Source organism: Vanessa tameamea, chromosome 13, assembly GCF_037043105.1.
Source record: "Vanessa tameamea isolate UH-Manoa-2023 chromosome 13, ilVanTame1 primary haplotype, whole genome shotgun sequence".
Taxonomy (NCBI): Eukaryota; Metazoa; Arthropoda; class Insecta; order Lepidoptera; family Nymphalidae; genus Vanessa; species Vanessa tameamea.
The window spans coordinates 9,365,791-9,378,200 of NC_087321.1; the positions used below are offsets into that span (position 1 = coordinate 9,365,791).

General features: G+C 33.8%; 1 protein-coding gene across 4 annotated transcripts in view; it reads right to left on the minus strand.

The window, feature by feature from the left end:
- Positions 1-29: 29 nt before the first annotated feature.
- Positions 30-12,410, minus strand: part of LOC113403479 (ataxin-2) — a 231,225-nt gene continuing 218,844 nt past the window's right edge. For all 4 annotated transcript variants that reach the window (XM_026644043.2, XM_026644045.2, XM_026644046.2 and 1 more), the window contains one exon: positions 30-2,624. In XM_026644043.2, coding sequence (XP_026499828.2) covers positions 2,361-2,624 — 264 coding nt within the window. In that variant the 3' untranslated portion in view covers positions 30-2,360. The remainder of the gene's footprint in view (positions 2,625-12,410) is intronic.

Genomic DNA, 12,410 nt, shown 5'->3' on the forward strand with positions numbered 1-12,410 from the left:
ATTGTAAGGTTAAGAAAATAAGAAAAGAGTTTTGAATAAATCATTGTTTTATTCTCTTCACATAAATACTTAAAATCGGATTGAACTTTATCCGAAATTATAACTAAACAAGCTTAAAATAAACTAAGTACTTAATATTCTCAAGGAAATTAACAAGTGACTAAAACCTTGTCATACACAAAACCGAACACCACAGCTGTCATAGAATTATTATTGTCACAGATAAAAAATAAATTTTATGCATTATTGAACACAGTGAAGAAAAAAAGTATTTATTTTATAATTACTTGAGCAGCATACACGGCTTCGATTGAAAATTATAGTAGGTTATATAGACAACAGAGAAAATACGCCGTACAACAAGTGAGTACAGATAAAAGCAAACGTTAATTATTTAAAAAAAGAACTTTGACGTACGGCGTATTCATCACTATTATCGATTTACAAGCAAGCTACTTTTATAATAAATTTTAATAAAATATCGGTGTTAAGTCGATCGACATTATTCACACATTCATCAAACATTCAAAACAATATAAGGTACACGAAATTTACACAGATGTAAGTCACTAGTCCACATAAAAGTACAAATGTTAACAAAGCTGCATTATCAAATTCTATAATATTAACGAATCCGTTATATCCTTATTAACTATTATTATTGTATTATTATCGTCCAATTTAAAGCATACAACCGTAATACTTTCAGAAAGAATATTAAAAAAAAATTATAATATAATTTGATAATAATACGAGGAAGACTTGGAATAAGGCACGAATTTAATTAATCGCATTTAACATCGAAATAGCACCTTTTATTACTTATATTTTACTTATAAATATGCTATCAAAGTATTAATATGGAGTTTTTTGATAAATTCGATGTGCTATTTGAATTCAAATGGTTTCATAAATTTTGTTATATTATATTCTCATCTAATCCCATTTCGAGATATTCATTTTAATTACAATTCTTAAAAGTATTGTCAGTTTCACGTAAATATTATTAAAATTGTATTAAATTTGAAATATGTATATTGTTAGAAATATACTATTTTGGCAATTAAGGCGATTACCACAGATTGTATTTATTTATAATATTCTTGCAATAATCTAAATCTTATACAGATTAAAATATATTGTAATTTAAATATCGAACGTCGATATGTACAAAACTTACGTTGCATACGATAGGAATTTAATTAAATTGTATTTATGTGGTATATCAAATAATAACTTCAGTTTTACATAAGTAATATAACAACTAAATGTAATAACATATTTATGTAATTTCTAGACGAAATACATCACTGTACTATAATGAGCTTTCTTCAGGTGTGGTGTAAATAAATGCTATACATACAGACGAATGTTAATACATGATAACTATAAAATAAACGTATATAATTATATACAGAGAGTTTGTAACTTTGTGACCCTGTATTATAGTTAAGACATAAGTAGCCTCGAATTTAGATATTTTTACAGTAAGGCCGTTATTTACAAGTAAATACTAAAATATTTTCAAATATTCCTATCAGGGTCTTTTAGCACCGAAACGATTTGTTTGATAAAGTCTTTGTATGTGATAAAAATAATTAAATACCAACTAAAGAAATAAAAATAAAAAAATTAAATCTTTACTATGAAGTTTTGTTTCACACATACAAAAACTTTTTCGACATACATTAAAACGAAACAACACATTTGGACGGCAACAACTTATTTACAACCCTTAGCCGCTAAGATATACTAAAGCGTCTTAATTCGTAACTAAATGCAAAATCTATTAACAGGAAGACTATAGTGAACTGAATGACTAAATTTAGTAACGGTTATAACAAATGACGAAGGGGAATCACTTCCCGAAATAGTAGGTGAACTGGCATGGAACATTCTAGAAAATTTGACCCATTTGTATTGGCAATAATTCGTTGTAAAGAATTTTATGGACACCGATGTTGATTTTTAGCAAATACTAAATCACTCGAAATACCCATTATTTACTAAATTTCGAGAAAGTTTTGCATCTTAAGATGTGGCTGAACTATTATATATACATCTATAGGTTTGATTCAGCAGTAATTCGTTATTAGATAGAACGAGAAGTTAATTTTCGAAAAGATGGAAATTAAAAAAGGAACATTCAGAAATACTAGCGTTCCATTCTATGTAACAGCGAACTAACCGCGTTTCATAACAAAGTTCGTACAAATCAACAGTTAAGACAACACAATCTATTCAAGTCCACGTAAAATAAAAATAAAAAAACTAAATTATACAAATACAACCTTCGCCACGTTAAACTTGTAACTTAAATTGCCCGTTAACTCAATCTAATTATAAAACAATTTGTATTTCTAACTGGGGCTAGTAGTGTTGCTTCTGGGCTCCGATTTTAATGTTGTGCCATTTATTTTGGGTGCGTTGGGCGGTGTCGTCGCCGCCGTGGTCGCGGCAACGGTGGCTGTGATCGCTTGACACTGGGCACAGGACTCTAATCTCCGTCCAACCACTGCACGCAATTTCAACGCTGGGCCCAACTTCATTTGCAGCATGCCTGTGAGGTGCTCTTCTGTAAGAAGTGGCAGCCCCGAGCCGTCGATTCTCTGCTCGCGGAAATTCTGTAAAGAAATATAAAATATTAATAATTATATAATACGATATATAAAAGCCGCGATGGCCTAGTCTTTAGAACAAAGTCAAATCAATTGCGGATTTAGGCTTATAATTCACGTCGTACTTTGACACTCGTACATTGAAGAAAAACATCATGAGGACACCTGCACGTGTCGAATGGAATTCTTCCATTTGTATATCCATCAACCCACGTTGTGGCAGCGAGATGAAATAAGCTCCACATCTTCTATAGGTGATTGGAAGGCCCAGCAGTAGAACAATTACATTTTACTTCAAGAATTAATATATCAAAGCGCTATTGATAACATATGCAGGTACAAAGTCATCTCTTATATTATTGTAGTCATATAACGTAAAGATTATGCGATTAGGACTGTGATGGTTAAAAGTTAAATACAAAAAATAATTATTTAACAAAAAATATCTTCCAACCTGAAAGATATTTTCGTACAGTAATTTGCAAAGCAAATGGTCGTCAATAAAAAAGTCTAAGTTCGTTCGGCAGGTTGTGGGAAGCTCTACGGAGTTTAAGAGTTTATTAGTGACCGGTTGAAGCCAGTGCACCTGTCGTCGTGTCACGCAGGAGCTACAGCGCGATCGACGACTCTTGAAACTAGCTATTATACAGAACCATTTTTAATTTCTACGTATGTTCAGCTAATATGTGGTAGCCCTACATTTATTTCACATGATAATCGTCTAAAATTATTTTATTCAACGGTGCCATTGTCAATTATTATTAATTGAAATAAACTTTACGTTTCTACTTAATTTTAAAAAGCGTCGTCGTTTTCAGTAATTTATGATATTAATACTAAAATGTTTTCGAGAAAATATTTTCTAAGTTTAATATGTAACAATTTTGTTTTAATATAGGGTGTCATAATTTATCGCTTGTTTGCGTTACGAAAGATAATAAATGATTTCATCGTGAGCAGTCACTAGTGAGACTAAGCGGGCGATGTGAATCGCAAGTATCAAAACGATTCGATACCGATCTCGCAGGTCGCGGGCGCAGCGTCCAGCGACCTGTCATCTCCGCGGGAACGTTGACAAAAAGCGAGCCGCCTACGTGACGTCCTGCACCCCTCCCCCGCATCGCCCGTACGCCCTCCGAACATCTTCACGCTCGACCACTTTTTACCGCGCGACATTTGCCCGGAGTTCGATCCGTGTCATCCGACGTATTCCTTTTTTAAATTGCGCCGGAGCTCGATTATTTTTATTTTTTAATTTTATATAGCTTCGAGAAAATAAGCGGGCAGCCGTCGAGCGGTAAAAAGCGATGGCGTACAAAAAAGCCTATGAATAATTAAAGTGAGATAGCTAGTAGCTAGCTCATGGGAACGGAATTATTTAGCGGCTACGACAGCGCTCCGGCGCCCGCCGCTCGCGTTGAAGGACAGGTCAATTTGCAGGAGTCATGTTGCTCCTTTCACGTTAGTTTTAATGTCGAATCCGTACATTTATTTTTTGTAAATGGACGTCTATCTACTAATAAAGCCAAGTCTTAAAGCTATTTAGAACGGTCAATAAGTCATGTCCGGTATAACTTTGGCGGGATGGTACGAATTAGGTTTAAGGGCATATTTAAGTTTAATAGGGGTTAGGAGATTTTAAATCGTTTCGGGTCTCTAATGCCCGTGCCCCGGGGTCAAAAGTGACCTGCGCTCAACTAAACGAACTGGAATGATATCGGAGAAAATTGCTTTAATTGGAGATCAAATTGCTGGTTTCAGGAAAGACCTTAGTCAAAGACTTTTTTGTATGAAAGAAACGAATGTTAGGTATTCTTTTTATATATGTGATGTTAATATTTGAAATTATATTAATTATTATTAAATTAAAACCTGACGAAAATAATTTAAATTTTAACGTCTGAAAATTGTACTGTACTAAGTTTTTGTTTGAAATAAATTGACTATAATGATTTATATCCTGACGAGCGTAACGGCCTCCGTTATATTGTTGTGCTATAGGGTAATAAAAAAGTCAAACGTCACCTTGTAGTACCGCAGTAAATAATTGCTACACTCGGTAATTTCCATCCCTAACGGCTAGCAATAAGTTAAAACACATGGAGGCAGCACTGCACTTACGAAGGCCGTATAGTTAGCAGGCTATACGCAGGCTGTATCGCCCGTGGCCATGAACCGATGTTTAAATTGCGCCCGTGAAGGCACAGCAGCCGCATCCCGCGAACAGGTTGTGAGGGAGCAAAAAAGGTTAAAGTATGTTCCCCTGGAGGTCGGGAGTGGAGCAGGGGTGCGGCAGGGGAGAGGGCAGGGTAATGACAGGGGCGGCGCGGCGCCCGCGGCGGCTACCGCGCAAATTGATGCCTGCGCCCTCTGTGGAACCTTTGCTCCCGGCTAGTGATGCGCCACATGATAATTTACGACGCTCTAGGAACTACGAGCTCGTTTACTGGCAGGTGCGTGGTGGGCGGCTTTAAAATTGCACGATAGACGATAAATATTAATAAATATAATCTTTGGCTCTTACTCCTGAGTTTTCTATTTGCATTTTACATTAATGTATAATTCTCTGTTGATGCGAAGTACAAAATGTTTTATCAATAATAAACTTACAGTTATGTACGTGGCAAATATGGATACCTAATTATAATGTTAGACATTATTGACTTACGTGTAATAATTTCTTATTACAGTTTATGCGCCGAATGCAGGGTAACAATTACAATGTCATCTATCGATATCGATAATAACCGCTTTTCGGGCACATCCCTATTAGATGCATTACTATAAAGATTGCTATTAAGTTTAAATCATGAACGGACTGGCTTATATTTAAGAGCTGACGGTTGGCGGCTCTACGCTCTTTCGATAATTATATCCGAGATGGTCGCTATTTCTCATCTCGTCATCTTTTTTTAAAAGGCAAGAGGTCACGGGACGTGGAGCCTGTTTTTTTATAACAATTGTCGTTTTTTCATTTTGTCGGCGCTTTCTAACTTTTACTTGCGGTTCCATTAAATTTTTTCGGTATCTCGGTATATGCTGCTACCGATTGATGTTGATAAGCTATTAAATGTAATTACCTACCTACGAAGTACTTGTTTTAGAATGTGCCGATTCACGGTATTACTTTATTTAATATTGAAATAGTTGTGCGTGTAATAGTTGTAAATTCGTTCCCATTTTCAAGGATATTAGAGAAAAACTGCACCTTCAGTTTTTTCTTTCTGTTCTCACTTGCGTTCCTTTTTTAAATATCGCGATAGGTATATATCTAATCATGTTTTTGATTACATAATGGTTACAAATAAAGCTATACTTCCAACAGTACAAATAGTTTAGTAATATAAATGTTAATTCGATATATTTTTTGCTTCGCTTACATAAAATAAAATAGGCGGAGGTATCTATGTAAGTTCTACCTTAGATAGGCCCAGGCTAGGTTTAGACGAAATTTATGCTATGAAATATACAGCACATTCGACGATATGTAATTTTAAGTTAAAAGATGTTGTTTATATTTTCTGTATAATAAATAAAATAAATTGTTTAAAGATTTAATACCGTATAAGGTAGTTCTTAAAAAACACTTTCATAGATTATCGCTATCGACATTTATATTTATACTTTAAGAAAGGTTTGATAAGTTTATGAGTTTGGTGATATACGTCATTAATTTATAAAAAAAAATGCTGTCGAAGGAGGTTCGGAATAAACAATTAAAATGTTTCGAAAATTATGTACCTATACCTATAACTAACAAGAATTTGTTACCGTGACCCGGGCAGCGTCATTTATTAAAATAGAAAGCTTATCTTGGGCATGGAGTAGTCGCAAAAAGCTCCCACATAATTGGAAAATAGCCTGACGCCGGTCAGTGGGTGTGGCGTGCGCACAACGCGAAAGTCCGAGACACACTGAGGGAAAGTCGTGAGTGTGATAAAGATAGCGATAAGCGCCCGCGCAGGTGGGCGGGATTTATACAGCCGAGAGGCGACGAATGCGCCCGAACGTACATTCCGAATCCGCCCAGCCGTGGATGTGCGCATTGAAGTAATTTACTTTGACCTCCAAGTTATCTTTACTGTGGTTTTAATAACAATGTTTCGATGGGTCATTTTAAAGCGGTTTGTTATTATTAAAAGCAATTGAACGTAAGTTGTTTGGATTTTAATGTTGATTAGAAATTGACAATGATAAATATATCATATCCCTTCCTTAGGCGATCATTTGAAATACAACACAAAGTCTCTATTACCAGTCATATATAGAAGGGAGCTAAGCTGACAATAGTAGACAATTAGTTAGTTAATAGAATTGTATATGTCGGCGGAAAATCACGTATTTAAGAAAAACACGTGCCCGGAAATTATTGTATTAAAATTTGAAATATTTCAAACCAATTTAACATCTCAAAATTCAACAATTTTTTTTTAATTTAATGATTAAACGGTTTTCAATTAATAAAAATAATTAAAACAATAATTTCCGGGCACGTGTTTTTCTTAAATACCTGATTTTCCGCCGACATATATTTATAAAGCACTACTGAATTTTCATGTGCTCAATTTGTGTTTATAATTCATCTCGAAAAAATAAGATTCATTTTGCACCATAACCTGTGAAGTATGGAATATGTCCTGTTAATATAATATTGTTTTATTAAGATATCGTACATTTTTTTTAGATTAACGATAAGAAAATCATTTATTTGAGTATTTTGAAGATTATAGGGCTAAGCTGATTTAGTTAAAATTCGGCATAAATATCTTAAACACGAATCGGGGACGGACATTTCATACCAAAAAAAAAAAAAGTATTAGAGCATAGAGTATGTACTTATTCTATTTAAAAAACCGTTAAATTTATTCATATAGAATTTTTGATATAAAACAAACATTAGGAAAACGAAGCAGAAACGACGTCCAGTTTATTGCGGCAACAACATAGAATCCTATTTCATTATTCATGATGGCTGTGAATATTTCATTTAACAGCAAATTGAGATTCGGGTTCAAATTAAACTAGAGGTCAGATTGTTTAATATCTACAGTTAATTGCTTAGTTAGCTTGCATCGCGACTCGGTACACGGTGCTTGTATTAAGATGTCTTTTGATATACGCTTCGATTAAGTGCTTAGATACAAAAGGACTTAAATCGTGCAGTTACATCTGCAGTATCGACTACCTTATTTCCAAAGAGGTTTTATTACAGTGAAAGATTAAAGGATATTTTTTTATTTAATTCACTTGAAAAGTACGATTGATCATATACCAATAGCATTCTATTTAAATCGAGAGCATTATTGCGCTAGACAACGTCGGCAATCAGTTTGTAATAAATTCATTCATCTGTTAATGAAAATAATGAATGAGTTAAAAGTTACATTTCAACGAATATTTCGTGATAGAATTTGACTCATCTATTGATTGTGATCGTGACGACATTGTTTAATCTACTTCATTGTATTAAAATAAAAGGTAGATATTTAATAGAATAATATTGCGTTTTTAGTATAATGAATTATGAGTACGAAATTGTAGTCTCAGCTTTGGTAAAACTTTCGATATGGCTTAAGGTGTACATTAATCACACGTCGTTTAACTGACTTCTAAAGGAAGAAGATTCTGTGTTACTTGCGTCTGTTTTTATATTCGTATTTCTATTCCTATACTACAGGACTAATTACCTACTTTTGTGAGATACAAAATATATAAGTAGGTATATATATATTTAAGAGTAAGTACATTAATAAAAGTAACATTATTCATATGAACATACATTATAACATACATTATAAAACTGGTTTAAAAAAAAAAAGACTAAAAGTTCAGCACAAGCCTATATTTGAAGTGCGTAAAGCCTCCCCCCCACATAACATTGAGTTTAAACACCGTTAGTTAAATAAATAACGCTTTTCTGCCCGTAGGCTGTACAATTGCTATATTTTATTACTGACGCCTCACAGTTATAGTTAACGCTTTGCGGAGAGGTGAATGTTTTGTAGTCGTACCTCTGATCAGTTTAAACGTTACTGTGCTTTTAATAAGCCTTATGGAATATAATTTAAATTTTAATTAAATGATAACGGACGAAGAATAATTGAACCCAAGTGTGAAGGTACCATAATGATGTGGAAACTACTTTTGAATTAAAATATAATAAAATCATTTATATTTAAATAGAGATATCTTTTGGATTCGTACGACTAGAATAAGGATCTACATATTTCATATTAAAGGACAATCGTACAAAAGACAAATCTTGATTTTTTTTATTAGGGTGAGGTCCTTCGCTGTCGTATGCAGTACACCTCGCTATAGTTACATCACAATCGAATCAATATTTTAGGAATGCAGAAAGGGCAAACCCTCGAACATTAATTTTTATTTACTAAGAAGATTATAGCTGAAGCAAGGCGAAGAGAAAGTAGGTACGTAATAGAAACCTGAGGTTAAGGGTTTAAGATAGTGAAAGATCAATGTATTGTACGTGGCTATTTTGTTGATCGTATTGAAATTTGTTAACGCTTACATAATGAAACAGAAGAGAACTGTTACGAACCGCTGGTAGGTTTTTACAATAAATAAGTAAGTATAATGCTTCTACAATAGAAAAAAAAAAATATTCGTGACAGTGAGAACATTTGAAACTAAGGCTGTTTGTAATATTAACCCTTAGAGATCAGTGATATAACGATGATAAATTAAATTGTATACTAATACTAATCGCAGCCCGCGGCTTCGCTCGCGTTTTAGAGGTCGGTCATCAGATGATAGGCATAAAAAGTCTATGTCCTTCATTGGAGTTCGAGTTTACTTCATATCAAATTTCATCAAAATCGGTTCAGTGGGTCTGGCCGTGAACAGACAAACAGACAGAGTTACTTTCGCATTTATAATATTAGTATAGATTATATATCGAATACATTGTAGGCAGCAGGAGTGCAGCGGCGCGGGCCGAACAATCAACGCGTATATCATCGTACGATAGTATCGCGGCTCGTGCCACGTCGCTTAACTCAACGTAGTGATGTGCAATGCAACACATTAGTTAAACGCAAAGAGTAACTCTAAAGACACGTCGCTATCGAGCAAGTCAAATCGAAATATCGATAAACGATCTATCGATATAAAATAAATAAGTAAAGTTGTAGCCAAGTTTGAATCGGAAAACAATCTACGTATCATCATCTGATTCTATCGCGGCTCGTGCCATGCTGCTTGCAACTCAACGTAGTGACGTGCTGTGCTATGTCGACCTAGAACATTAACGATAAATGCCCGTTATAGTCAGTTTTCGTTACTTTTGAATATCGTTTACTATATACATATGTATGTATATATTTTTTAAAAAGTGAATTATTTATAACACTTGTATAGATGTAATATATTTTTTAATCGAAAAAATAACAACAATGTTTTATATCGTTTTTTATTCAGCTAAATACTTAATTCATTTTGAAGATTTAATTAATTAAAGCATATTTAATTGCTTTTGAGTTAATTTATTATACTATAATAATTATATAAATTATGTTAATTTAAAAAAAAAAACCTCGTTAGTATCATCTTTATAATATTATAATCGATATAATAATAATAAACACAATAATTCCCGCACTAGTCGTGATGGAGTAGCGGTCGCGTGCCGCGGCCTCGCAAGTCGAGGAAAGTGCGCCCGCGCAGACACTTGATATCACGCCGCACGAACGATCATTATCATGCCTCAACTTTGCCATATTTCCTCTATCTCTCCTCGCTCCAATCACACTTTGTTACTTTTTAGGTTATAAAATGAATTTACGGCACGACTTCGCGGACAGACTGTTTATTTACATTTTATTACTGTGAAAGTTATAAAATTTAAAGAAAAAGTCTGTCATTAAACTATTCGAAGCGAAAATTCATGTGTTTATTACGTGCACGGAACTGTGTAATTAAGTGCGCATTAAAGTATTTTGGGTCACAAGGTGGCTCAGTTATCGTCACCCCCCACTCTCCCCAACCCCTCGCACTGCTAATGTTTACAAGCAGATGTTGCTTAACAACTACTATCTTTCTTTCAAATCTCATACAATTACAGCCTTATGTTAAATAAATAATTCCTATTTAGCAGCTCCATTCATTACCGCATTCTTACATGAAATAGAACAAAGCTTTGTTTATCAGTATAGAAACCTATTTCAACGAGATTGGCTAAGCCGAATGAGTAATTTACCATTTACGCACATACGCACCGCACAAACGCTTTATAGTTTATAGGCGCTGTCTAGGAAACTTGTAAGACAGTGTTCTACCTCAGAGATCCGATATTCCCATTAGTGAGCGAATGTACTACACTGAGGGGGTAGGCTAACACTTATAGCGATTTAGTAAACAGTCTTCGTTGAATTCGAATCGTAGCTACGGGAGTGTGGCGCTGACTTTTATCACGGAAGTTATATTTGTAACATTTTGATTTTAATTAAATTTTAAAATATTCAAGTAGGTATTGTGCCTGGATATGTAATCAAGTTACACATTTTTTTCTAAAGGTGTATTGTAATGAACTACATATTTGTACTTTAGTTTGTATCAGACTCCAAATGGAAAATCAAGGCTATACTTATATCGATATATAACAGCACTAATCACAGTAGCCTTTGATATTATTTCAGAGCGACATCTACTTGATTCATCACTTGAACTCGCAGCGGAATTGTTCGAAATTTAAAAATCTTTTGAGCGTAATTCTACAACGTAAGGCCGATATCCAGCAATGAACAGACAGTCGTGGGTTAAGTACGAAATCCTTTACTTCCATAAAGGAGATAGCCTTAACACAGCGGGAGCCATAATTTCACTAGTATCTAGATACTATATTAAAACAACATTGTCGTCCGCAATCTTTATAGTAATGTAAATAAAAAAAGGTTTTATATCTAACCGATTACATAGTTTAATAGCATCTTAGTATATTTTAAGACTGTTATGGTGAGGCGTATATATCGTTAACGGTGCACAAGGGCATTTGTCAGTACGAAGCTTATCGAAATTATTCCGTAGCTATCAGATTGAACTACCTCGAACAATAGCACCGTCCTACACCGAACAGTGAGCAGGAACACTATCAGAGAATTTATTCGCAGATTTAGATAAAGTGTTTATCTTTATTAAGAGCATAAGTTAAGTAAGACAATAAATTAGCCGGGGGTATAGATTGCATTATAACTCGGGTTATTAGAGACCGCTTTCATCCGATAAGTAGCGCGGTGGCAGAATTCATAGACCTTATAAGGTCGGTACGCGGATACGCTTCTAAGGTGACCATAATGATAACGAGGGTTTTCAGGTCTTATCGGTTGGGACAAATTTATGAATGAAATATTTTGTTGGTAACCACGAACTTAATTTTGTTTATTTGTATCAAAATATTACGTACATTTTTTTATTAAAGTCTAATTACAAAATAAAACCGTTAAAAAGGACGTCCGCTTCGTCAGGAGGAAATTAAAAATACAACTTTGATTTTATTATTATATTATTAACATAAAATATATATATTCTGTTCCATGACATAGAAAATGATAGATTAAATTTTGCGAAAACTTGTCCAGTCGTTTGAGCAGGATTAAGAACCAAACACTGTGGGTGGAACCAAATCTTTAACATTTATTATGAGATAAAAATCATAATATTTAGAATTATTGTTTAGCATTGCACAATTATTGATCATTATATATTTAAAAAATATAGAAATCATCCGTCCGTATTTACTTATAAATCATGCAACAATATATTAAAATCATGTAT